We start from the raw sequence: 12,768 nt of genomic DNA on the forward strand, positions 1-12,768 counted from the left end.
GATGTTTTTGTTCTTTTCTCCAGATATAGATGAATCTCTGGTTCTGTTACTTAACTCTTTAATTTCAGAAAGTATAAAAATGGCAGTATTTTAGAAAATGATAATTTAAGAAACATGAAAATATCAAAACTCAAACGAACTGTTTTTCTTTCTCATAGCTTTACTGCAGTTATAACTTTTAAAATATCAGTGCATGTGGCAACACCAGAAGGATGTGAAGAAATGGTTCAGTATAATATCAAAGATCTTGTTTGATGAAAGTTAATAATTGATAGCCTTAAAGTTGAAACGGGATACCTATTTTTTTCCTATGTGTTAAATCTGTTTTTCATTTTAAAAATACAAAGGCTTTGGCAGAGATGAATTTAGGAAGGTAAGTTTCAAGTGTGATAGCAGTGCATTTTAATTAAGAAGGGGAAATGTTGCTAATTTAAAAATAAAAAAAAATTTAATAATTTTTTTGTAAACATATAATGTATTATTAACCCCAGGGGTACTGGTCTGTGAATCGCCAGTTTTACACACTTCACAGGCTAATTTAAATTTTTAATGGGCCATAATTTGTGTGGTTTAAAAGTTTGGCATTGTAACCATGTTTATTTCCTTTTACGTTCTTTGCTTTTTAACAGATTTTTGGAGGTGAGGATATGAGATTAAGGAAATGGATAAGTGTTGTTTTAAACTAAAGTAAATGTATTTTATGTACATTTAAATATAGTAAGCAGGAATCTTTGAAACCTTAATTTATATATCTTTATCCTACCAACATCTGGATCTATACTGTCTGGTTGGTAGCCATAAGCCAGAAGTGGCAGCTGAGCACCTGAAATGTGGCTGGTCTGAATTGTTATGTGCTAGAAAACTAAAATGTATACCAGATTTTGAAGAGTTGATGTGAGAAAAAGAATATCTTGTTAATTAAATTTTTATTGCATGCTAAAATGGTATTTTGGCTATATTTGGTAAAATTATTAAAATTAACTACACTTTTTTATACTTTATATGTGGCTTATAGAACATTTAAACTGATATAAGGGGCTTGCAGTACATTTCTTTTTTTTTTTTTTTTAAAGATTTTATTTATTTGATAGAAATCACAAGTAGATGGAGAGGCAGGCAGAGAGAGAGAGAGAGGGAAGCAGGCTCCCTGCTGAGCAGAGAGCCCAATGCGGGACTCAATCCCAGGACCCTGAGATCATGACCTGAGCCAAAGGCAGCGGCTTAACCCACTGAGCCCTGGTGCCCCTTTCAGTACATTTCTGTTGGGCAGGGCTGATCTAGATGATCTAAGTTTCATCTTATGTTTATAATTTTACTACTAAAGCATTATTTTGTTTTCCTGAGGATATTCTCTATAACACAACCAAGAATATTAAGGAATTAAAAAGCTTGGAAGCAAAATTGATCTTTCCAAGTCTCTGTATTAAAAAGTTCATATATTTTCAATCATAGGAGAGGCCTTTAAGATCTTCACACAAATTCTTTATTCTTTTTCTTTTCATTGAGGGTTGTTTTGCATTTTGTATCAGTTGTTTGAATTCCTAAGGAATTTGATGATGTAATTAAGAGAATTTATTGAACTACATTTTCTGTTGCAGCTATCTTAGCTTCACATGGTGTTCTTAAATTAAGGTATCTTAGAAGTTAAATCTGCTATGCTTGTCTGTCTGGAATGTCTACATAAAAGTAATCCCCAAACCATCAATTTCTGGTGAGGATATTTGGGAGGGAGGTGCAAGTCTCCAGTGTTTGCCTTCTCTGAGACCTCATCTTAAAGAAACAGAAGCAAAAGAGAAACCCTCATGCTTTCAGAACTAGAGAGATCCCTGTCATGTAGGCACCCCACTGAGAGTTGTCTCTGAATTGTTTCCTGTGCTAATTCCTTGTGCTCTCTCTTAATTCTCCCCTTTTTGTTTTTCTTCCTCTGAGACTTGAATTTGTGCTTGATGATGTTGATGTGAAAGGGTATGACTACCCTGTGAGTCAGGCAAGTATTTTGTTGCTGCTGATCTGCTGTTCTTTTAGCTTGCTAGTTGCTGTTTTTCTCCCAGTACATTCATATCCTGTTTCTTTGATGTAACATTACAAGAGATATTTGAATCCCATGTTTGGAAAGCTGATTCCCCTGCAGTAAGTGCCAGTGTATTTAGCTTTCCAAGTGTTTTTCTTATATAGCAATTTTTTGCCTTAGCTTTTCTTAGATCTTTCCTTGGGTCTTTGTAAATTATCTTAGCAGTTTACACATTTCCAAATGGTATGATGACCTGTTGCTGTTGTTCCTGATCTTTTAGTTCTGTTATCCATAGGAAAGTATTATGCTGAGTACAAAGGGGAATTAACAAAGTTTACTATCAACTCTTTGCAAGTGGGGAGGTTCCCCATTGTCTGTGGAGGATACATTTCCTAGAATGGCAGTGGATGTCTGTGACCTCAGATAGTACTGAACTATGTATATACTGTTTTTTCTACACATACATACCTGTGATAAAGTTTAATTTATAAATTGGGCACAGTAAGAGATTAGCAACAATAACTAATAATACAGTAGAACAATTACAGCAATATAGTGTAATAAAAGTTGTGTGAATAAGGTTTCCCTCAAAATATCTTAATGTACTTTTCTCTTGTGCTGTGAGATGGTAAGATGCCTACCGATGAAGTGAGGTGAGTGACCTAGGCATTGTGACATAGCATTAGGTCAGTGTTGACCTTCTGACCATATATCAGGAGAATCATCTGCTAATGGACCCCAGTTGATCGTGGGTAACTGAAGCTGCAGGAAAGTGAAGCTGCAGATAAAGGCGGGGGGTGGGACCCTACAGTAATTGCCAGATTTCCATTTGTAGGCTTCACCTCTCTTCTCAGGTTCACACTTGTCTTTTCCATTGCTGTGCTTCTTACCTATACTGATGTCCCCCAAGTACTTCATACTCTCAAATACCCAAAGGAGAACCCATTGTTTTCCTTCTCCTCTACTGTATTTTTCAGTCATAGTGTTATTGTGAGAGGTGTTTTCTTTGATGTTCATCAAGTGTACACTGCCACACACAAGCTACTCCCTTTTTTCCTCATAAGCCCATCATGAAGTACACATTCTGCGGTTTTCCTTAGATAGGTGACCCCTGGTAAGAATAAGGTTCAGTTTTCAGTTAGCAAAGATATGGTGAAGTAATCTAGCCCCCAAAATAAAACTCTGTTGGCATATTCCCTTGTTCTCAGTTTAGTCACGAGTTCTGTACATTAGGAACTGGAAATGCTTTTTCTCTGCCAAGTCTTCTAAGCTTCTGGAAGCAGCCAAACCTAGTCTTTCTCTATCTTTGATGCTACTTGAAGTAAAGTCTAACTGAAAATTAGCTTTAGCACCCCCATCTCAGATAATGTGGGGCTATAGCCATTTTGAATGCTGTCCTTAGAGCTGGAGCTACTCTAACAAAAACTTGGAGTTGCTTACTTAGACTGAGGGTTATGTATTCTCCAGGCAGTGGAGATCCAACCTCTGATGTCTTAGTCTGGCAGCCTTCTGAGAGATGAATATATTTGGGTTTGTGAATTGCTGTATAGCAGTGGCAGGTTAAAAAATGTCCAGGAAGCCACGCAGACCTGTGGATAATGCCTTTGATTGTAGCATACAGTATTCCTGCTGGGCCAGTATTCTTTTCCTTGAATCTGATAAATTTCTTCTTGTATTAGTCATATGGAAATTACGATGGGATGGAAAGGAAGTGTCTTTTTTTGCAATAAATCTGTGCAAGGCCGTGAACCCATTTCCTCTGGAAAGAGGAAAGCCAGTACGTTTTGAATAGACTTCTCAGTAGTCCAAGGACCTATGAGTAATGCAGTAGTACCATTTTCCCAGTTGCTGGCCTGAAGTCTTTGGAAATTGTTGACATTTTCAGGTAGTACGCACCCTCTGTTACCGTGTCAGAATATTTCAATTATATTGAAACTAGGTGGCAACCAGTTTAGGAGTCTTCCTGAGTTGTTTCATCACTGTACTTAGCAAAAAGGAATAAAAATACTTGATTCTAACTACACATTCTATGAAGTCTACATTTTCTTTCTTTTCTTTTTCCCCCCAAGATTTTATTTATTTGAGAGAGAGAGACAGAGCTTGAGCAGGGTGGAAGAGGCGGAGGTAGAGGGAGAAGTAGACTCCCACTGAGCAGGGAGCCTGATGTGGGGCTTAATCCCAGAACCCTAAGATCTTGACCTGAGCTGAAGGCAGACGCTTAGGCAACTGAGCCACTCAGGTGCCCTACGTCTACATTTTCTTAATGAATGTGTAAATTCTTTTTCTGTGTATCATGACTTGGAAGCTCAGCGGGGAGAGTCTTGACAGCATCAATTCAAGTATTAGTTCTGGAAAATGTTCCAGCTCTCTAACAGAAGACTTCTTCATTATACCTATAGAATTGAAAAAACTTCTAAATTTTATCTTTAGAAAAATCTGAAATTTGCTAGAATGACCAACTATTTAGAAAAGGAAAAAAATGGAATAATGGTCATATTTTCCTTTCTTTACACAATAGATACATTTAGGGGCACCTGGTGGTGTAATCGGTTAAGAGTCTGACTCTTGGTTTCAGCTCAGGTCGTGATGTTGGGGTCCTTGGATCCAGCCCCACGTTGGGCTCTGTGCTCAGCATGGAGTCTGCTTGGGATTCTCTCTTTTCCTCTCCCTGGACCCCTCCGGCTCATGCTGTCTCTCTCTGTCTCTCAAATAAATAAATCTTAAAAACAAAACAAAACAAAATAAATACACATAATATATTTTAAAAAGTCCTTTTCAAAATAATAGTCATTATTAAAAAAAAGTTTTAAAGGGCTTTCAACAGTAGAAAGCAGTAGTTTCTCACCTAATTGTCACTGCTTTTAGTGTCATTAACCACAGATGGTATTTTCTGTAAATTTTTATAAAGTTGACATATAATATGCAATCAGAGAAATGCTCAGTTCTTTTTTTTTTTTTTTTAAAGATTTAATTATTTAATTGACAGAGAGATAGAGAAAGAGCACAGGTAAGCAGAGTGGCAGGCAGAGGAGAGAGAGAAGCAGGTTCTCTGCTGAGCAGGGAGCCCGATGTGGGACTCAATCCCAGGACCCCGGAATCATGATCTGAGCTGAAGGCAGCTGCTTAACCAACTGAGCCACCCAGCACCCCAGAAATGCTCAGTTCTTAAGTATAGTTTGGGTTTTGACAAATTTGTGTATAACCCACATGCCCACTAACACATAGATGATTTCTATCATGTTAGAAAATTCCTATCATCCCAGAAAATTCCCTTATGCCCTTTCTAGCAACTTCACCCCACTGAAATTTCTCTTCTGATTTTTATTGTCATTGATATATTTTACCTGTTCTTTTTTTAATATAACACTTTTTTGAGGTATAACTGATATACATATGGTTCACCAGTTTAAAGTACACAATTCAGTGTTTTTTCACATACTCAGAGTTGTATAATCATCACTATAAGAGAGCACATGATTATTAGCTGTCACTGTCCTTTCCTTCTTGCTCCTCTCACTTCTACTCTAGTTCTCAGCAAAAGCTAATCTACTTTTTTAGTTCTAGATATTTTATATAGGAAACATACAATATGTTTCCTTTTGTGACTTTTTCACTTAGCATAATGTTTTCAAGATTTGTTCATGTTGTTGCATGTACCAATATTTTACTCCTTTTCATGACCAAATAATATTCCTTTATATGGCTCTATAAGTGTTTTTTAATCCATTTAACAGTTGATGGACATTTGGATTGTTTCCACTTTATTGGCTAGTGTGAGTAATGCTGAACATTTGTTGTATAAGTTGTGTACCTGCCACCCCAGGAAACTGCACATCCATTAGCAGTCACCCCCTATCCCTTCCTGGGCACAGATTTTCATTTCTCTTGGTTATATACATAGGAGTGGAATTGCTGGTTCACATGATAATTCTTTGTTTAATTATTTGAAGAATTACCATACTGTTTTCCAAAGTGGTTTTACCATTTTACATTCCCATAAGTGGTATCTAAGGGTTCCTATGTCTCCATTTCTTCACCAACACTTGATATTATGTCTTTTTGATTACAACCATCCTAGTAGTTGTGAAGGGTGTGTTATTATGGTTTCGGTTTGTATTTCCTAGATGACTAGTGATGTTGAACAACTTTTTATGTGCTTATTGGCCATTTGTGTATCTTTTTTGGGGAAAATGTCTATACTGTTTCTTTGCCCATTTTTTAGTTGGGCTATTTGTCTTTATCACTGAGTTATAAGTTTCTTATATGTTCTAGATAGAAGTCTTCTGGGTTGCAAATATTTTTTTCCCATTCTGTGAGTTTTCTTTTCACTTTCTTGGTGGCATCCAGGAAGGTGGGAAACATTTTTTAATTTTGTTAAGTTCAGTTTGTGTGTGTGTGTGTGTGTGTGTGCGTGTATTGATTTATTTAGTCACTTGTGCTTTTCTCATATTTAAGAAGGCTTTACCTAACCCAGAGTCATGAGGACTTACTCCTGTTTTTTCTTCTATACTACACTGTTCTTGAACTTAATATATGCAGAATCATGTAGTATATGCTTTTTTGCATCTGGCTTCTTTCACTCAACCTAACATTTATAAGATTCGTCTGTGTTATTATATTTATCAGCAGTTTGTTTCTTTTTATCGTGGAGTAATATTGCAGTGAATAAATACATCATAATTTGATGGCTTATTTTTTCTGGATATTTGGTTGTTTCTGGGTTTTAACTATTATGAATAAAGCTTCTGTGAACTTCAAGTCTTTCTCTTGTTGGATCATATGAAAATGTATTTAGTTCTAAAAGGTGGTTGAAGTATGACATCAGTATATGACACTTACAATTACTCCCATCCTAGGCAACACCTGTTATGGTCAATCTATAAAATTGTAGTCATTTGGGGCGCCTTTGTGGCTCAGTGAGCCTCTGCCTTCGGCCCAGGTCATGATCCCAGGGTCCTGGGATCGAGTCCCACGTGGGGCTCTCTGCTCTGCGGGGAGCCTGCTTCCCCCTCTCTCTCTGCCTGCCTCTCTGCCTACTTGTGATCTCTGTCTGTCAAATAAATAAATAAAATCTTAAAAAAAAGTTGTAGTTATTCTACTGTATACATAGTTTGATTTTAACTTGCATTTTTCTGACTAACGATGTCCCATTACTTATTGGCCACTTGATTATCTTGTTTTATAAAGTATCACTTTCAGTCTCTTACTCATTTAAACAGCTATGTTTTTTGCCTTCTTAATTATTGATTTTAAGAGTTCTTTGGGGGCGCCTGGGTGGCTCAGTGGGCTAAAGCCTCTGCCTTCGGCTCAGGTCATGATCCCAGGGTCCTGGGATCGAGCCCCACATCGGGCTCTCTGCTCTGCGGAGAGCCTGCTTCCTCCTTTCTCTCTCTGCTTGCCTCTCTGCTTATTTGTGATCTCTCTGTGTCAAATAAATAAATTAAAAAAAAAAAAAGAGTTCTTTATATATTCTGGATACTAATCTTTGGTTAGATACATATGTTGAGAACATTTTTTTCCCCAGTGGAAAAAAAGTGGCTTACCTTTTCATTTTCTCAGGGGTATCATCTGAAGAGCAGAGTTTTTAAGTTTGATAAAGTCCACTTTATTTTTTAAATAGTTTTCTCTTTTATGGTTAGTGTTTCCTTGTGTCTCATTATCACATTTTGTCTCCTCCAGGGTTGTAAAGGCTTTTTCCTGTTTTCTTCAAGGAGTTTTAGTAGTTTTAACTTTTATATTCCTGGCTGTTGTCCATTTGAATCATTTTTGTATGTCATGTGAGTTATAGCAGGGACAGTATTTTAAATAACATATCTTTATTTGTAATACTTCATTTATACATTTTTCTTACAGTTCTGTATATTTTTTTAGTGTTATTTCACTGTCCTCTGAAGATAAACTGCTTTGCCCTCTTCTCTAACTCACTCATGATTGTACTTGGCATTCCTGCTTTTACCAGAAGTTACAGCTTGGCAATCTCTGAGACCTTTCAGACTCTAAAAGCCTTCTGTTTTAAGCACTTTTTCATCTATACTTCCATTACATCTCAAAGTTATATTTAGCTTAGGAAATATATTTTCTTTTTAACTGCATGTCTCTCTATTGATGGTAGTACTGTAGTTTAATTACTTGGCATATAGCAAGCACTCAGTGAATAATGAACTGAAATACAGGACTTAGGTTCAAGTTGTTTCAGTAAAATTTGTTCTTCTATCCCATTTAGAGTTCTGAGGGATTAGACTCATACATAAAAGTATTTATATATATATATACTAATTTTTCCATAGGATATATTGTGGACTTACTGAAATAGTATCTAGGGGGAAAAAAAGTGTTTAAGTAAACATCATTATTTTTTTCTAATAAAGAATATATATAGCAAATAGTTGGTCCTTAAGTAGCTTGGTTGTAAAAATTTTTCTGTTTCTATCAATATTTTGGACATTTTAAAATAAATTATTATTGAAATGGAAATGTATTAAATTATCCCATCAATAAGGTTAGAATTTGTTCAATTTGTGTTACTATGTTGTATTTTTTTTATAAATGCAAATTGTCTTTTTTAAAAAATATTTTATTTATTTATTTGACAGAGAGATCACAAATAGGCAGAGTAGCAGGCAGAGAGAAGGAGAAGCAGGCTCCCCACTGAGCAGAGAGCCCGATGCGGGGCTCGATCCCAGGACCCCGGGATCATGACCTGAGCCGAAGACAGAGGCTTTAACCCTCTGAGCCACCCAGGCGCCCCATATGTTGTATTATTGAATATGACATATTTGGGATTTGAAGTTTTTTTTAATATGGGAATTTTGATTGTATTTCAACTCAGTCAATATTTATTTACTTTGAATCAAGTTAAATGCTCTCAGGGATAGAAGGATGAGTAAGTTATCAATCTCCCATACAAAGGGTGTATCTGTACTCTGTTTAGTAGGGTTTGGCACATATGTATCTTTTCTTTATTGGTTTTTATTTATCTTAAATTACTACTGGAATCATTTCTTATATCCTAAGCAGATGATTTTCTGAAGAAATTACTGGAAGTAAATAGTAGCCGTGTTAAAAACAAATAGATCTTTTAGGACCCTTATTTGAATGACATGTAATTTATATCTTTATAGTGATGGAGCCACATTTTCTAACCTTTCTTTATAGACTGTTTCTTTATGAAAGAAATAATGGGTTTGATGTTGTGGTGAGTCATGAAATTGGTCTCTGAAATTATCTTAATTCATCTTTCAGCAGATAAGAAAACACAAAGGTGATAGGACCTTAAGAGTGAAGAAGTCTTAGTTTGAGAGTGTGAACCCAGTGATAAATAACAGCTGTTAGAGGCCTGAGTTTTTGAGAGAGAGCAGGGATTGTGGAGATGGAGTGGATTAAAGTCTTCCATCTAAAAGAAGAAGCTCTTACTTTGCTATACCTTGTTGTTCCTATGCAGAAATATGGGTCTGGTTTTGCCCTTTTTATTTTTCAGGAGAATCCTCAGAATTGTAAATAAATATAAATATATATGTATATAAACAAATAAATGAAATCTTCTAATTTTAATATTAATAATTGTTGAATTTATACAAACACTGCATGGCCAAACAAAACACTTTGTTTAGGCAGATTTATATATGGGTCGAGAAAAATAAAAAGAGAGAAGGGATTTGTATGATTTGTATGGCTCTGCCTTGCTTTTTTCTAGCCCAGGACATATTCTAAACATGTTAGAATTCTTTCATAGAATTCTTTCATAGAATTTTTATACCTGTTCCAACTGTAGTTTCTTTTTTCCTGAAGCCCCTTTCCCCAACTATTTTTCTTACCAGATTTCTTTTAGTTTGTATTTTTAGTGGAGATGAAGGGAAATTATGATGGGACTAATAGCACTAAAATATTTAACATAATTTACTATCAAGTTCTGAAATTTTGGGGCATCTGGTGACTCAGTCAGTTATGCATCCAGCTGTTGGTTTTGGCTCAGCTCATGATTTCAGGGATGTGAGATCAAGCCTCATGTCAGTCTCTGTGCTCAGTGAGAGTGTAGAGTCAGCTCAAGAGTCTTACGTCCTGGGGCACCTGGGTGGCTCAGTGGGTTAGAGCCTCTGCCTTCAGCTCAGGGCATGATCCCAGGGTCCTGGAATCAAGCCCCACATCGGGCTCTCTGCTCAGCAGGGAGCCTGCTTCCCTTCTCTCTCTGCCTGCCTCTATGCCTACTTGTGATCTCTGTCAAATAAATAAATACAAATCATTTTTTTTTAAAAAAAAGAGTCTTATGTCCTTCCTCTCCCTACCTTGTGGCCTCACCCCGGCTCTCTCTCTCCGTCTCTCAAATAAATAGTCTTTAAAATTTTTTTGAAATTGCTATGCTTAGATGAAAAAAAATGTAGCAGTAATTTTATTGATACCAATCAGATATTATTGAAATTATGCATATTCTAAAACCATGGCTATAGTGAAGCTCTAAGTATCATCATTGCTTCATCTAGTGTCACTGTGAAATTAGATCTTGAGCAGTTTTTAATTATGTTTTAGATTATTAGAGACGGATAGTAAGTCTTTAAGATCTGTAAATGGGTCAAGAAGAAACAGTGGCTCCTCCCTTGTATCAAGTTCATCAGCCTCTAGCAACCTCAGCCACCTTGAAGAAGATTCTTGGATTCTTTGGGGAAGAATTGTTAATGAATGGGAAGATGTACGCAAAAAGAAGGAAAAGCAAGTTAAGGTATTCATATTCCTTGTTGAAGTTCTTCCTCTTATTCCAAAGGGGCATTAAGGCATGGATTAATAGAAGATTAAAAAAAAAAATCAGATTCTAGTACTTCGCAAGTGCTGTAATAAAGAGCTCTACTTTATATGTTTTTGTATTAAAGTATTGACTTACAGATATCAGTTTTTATAGATGCCTCCTAATGGTAGAAATATATAACTGAAAATTATTTTGGAGATTAAATCCTCGCATTTTATACATTCAGGAATGAAGTTGTACCATCTGACATCTTTGAATTATTGGTATTTTATTTTTTTTTTGCCTAAAGCCCCTCTTTGAAAGGTAATGGTTATTGTGCTTTCATTCACAGCTCTGCAGATTATCAGTTACTTTCTTAATAGCTTTAGAGGCCATACTTTGGGAGAAATGTTAAGAATTTATCCATGGGATTGTAGCTCTCTGACCAGAATAGGACACACCCAAGGGCCAAGTCTTAGCCTTGGGTAAAAGGTTCCTTAGTCTTAAGAGTAACTTTGTGAATTATAAATTTGATAAAGTGTTCCACCCCATTCCAACCTCTCATAAATCTTCTTTGGCTTTTAAGGTAGGAGACTTAAATGGTTCATTAAAAAATTTTTATTTTACTTTTTTATTTTTAGGAGCTTGTTCGTAAAGGGATACCCCACCACTTTAGAGCAATAGTTTGGCAACTTTTATGCAGTGCACAAAATATGCCAATTAAGGATCAGTATTCAGAACTCCTAAAAATGACCTCACCATGTGAAAAATTGATCAGAAGGGACATTGCTAGAACTTATCCTGAACACAACTTTTTTAAGGAAAAAGATAGCCTTGGACAGGAGGTTTTATTTAATGTAATGAAGGTAAGTTCTATTTATTCATTTTTTGAAATGAATTCTCAGAAGATTGAAATTATACATATAATGAAGCATGAACCTTCACCTCAATAATGAGTTTCTTTTGCAAAAATTTGTTGTTAGCCTAATTTCTGCTTTATTTTTGATGCTACATTACTGTCTAGCTTGGAGAACTTAGGAAATCCATCACTTTACTTAGTACTAGTTGCTTGAAATCAAATAACCTGTAAATCACTATACACCGTAGAAAGATCATCTGTGAAAATAGATAATTTATCTTCTGTGAGTTTTACAATCCAGAACAAAATTTTCTGCTTACTATGGCCAGCACTGTTAAAATTTCTTAGCCCTTAAAAGTGTTTGCCATTGTAATTTTTTCTTTCAATATTGCCTTTTTTCTTCTCATAATCCTTTCCCTTTCAACTACCTCTGCAAAATACTAATTTCTTCTTAAACCATTTCAGTTTTTCCATTGCTTTACCATAATTTTACTCTGGTTTTATCTCAGATAAACATTTTTTAAACTTTGTTACTTCACTGAGTACAAATTCCTTTATTTTCTTGTCCTTAGGAGCTGTCGATTTCTAATTGGGAAACTGTCAAAAGAAAATTTTATGTAACCATTCACTTTTATATTTGTATATTTATGTAATATTTTATAAATATTTAATATTTAATTAAATATAAATATTTATTTTTACTATTATCTATTTAATAAATATTTAAATATTTAATTAAATATATTTAATATAATATTTATAAATATTTATAAATTTATATAACAAATACAAATCTTCTACTTTATAAACAATTGTAGGATAACCTGTATAACAGCAAGCAAAAACTTTTCTAAGAAAAATGGTCTTTACTCCACTATGTCATGATTTTTTGGTTTTTAGAGAAGGAAGATATGTTAAAGTATTCTGAACATTTTTTACTTTTTAGGCCTATTCTTTAGTGGATCGTGAGGTTGGTTACTGTCAAGGAAGCGCTTTTATAGTTGGATTGTTGCTTATGCAGGTAAGTTAGAACAAGTACTAAATGTCTGATTAAGTTCTTTATTGAAGTTGGATTGGAGAATTTAAAAATCATCCTTGTTTTTATTTAGCATTAGATAGTGGGAGTTTTTCCCTAGGCATAATTTAAATAGGGATATTTAGTTTGCCGTTTAAAATATTAAG

At 35.1% G+C, this 12,768-nt stretch overlaps 1 protein-coding gene across 12 annotated transcripts in view; it reads left to right on the top strand.

The window, feature by feature from the left end:
- The window catches only part of EVI5 (ecotropic viral integration site 5), a 207,896-nt gene that overhangs the window by 55,754 nt on the left and 139,374 nt on the right, over positions 1-12,768 (top strand). For 11 of the 12 annotated variants that reach the window (XM_032361241.1, XM_032361249.1, XM_032361250.1 and 8 more), the window contains 3 exons: positions 10,535-10,724; positions 11,369-11,593; positions 12,533-12,607. In XM_032361241.1, the coding sequence (XP_032217132.1) occupies positions 10,535-10,724; positions 11,369-11,593; positions 12,533-12,607 (490 nt within the window). Of the gene's footprint in view, positions 1-239; positions 374-10,534; positions 10,725-11,368; positions 11,594-12,532; positions 12,608-12,768 lie in introns of those variants that run through there. The other variant, XM_032361252.1, reaches the window with a different exon arrangement.

This window comes from Mustela erminea, chromosome 10 (assembly GCF_009829155.1).
Source record: "Mustela erminea isolate mMusErm1 chromosome 10, mMusErm1.Pri, whole genome shotgun sequence".
In the NCBI taxonomy this organism is placed as follows: domain Eukaryota; kingdom Metazoa; phylum Chordata; class Mammalia; order Carnivora; family Mustelidae; genus Mustela; species Mustela erminea.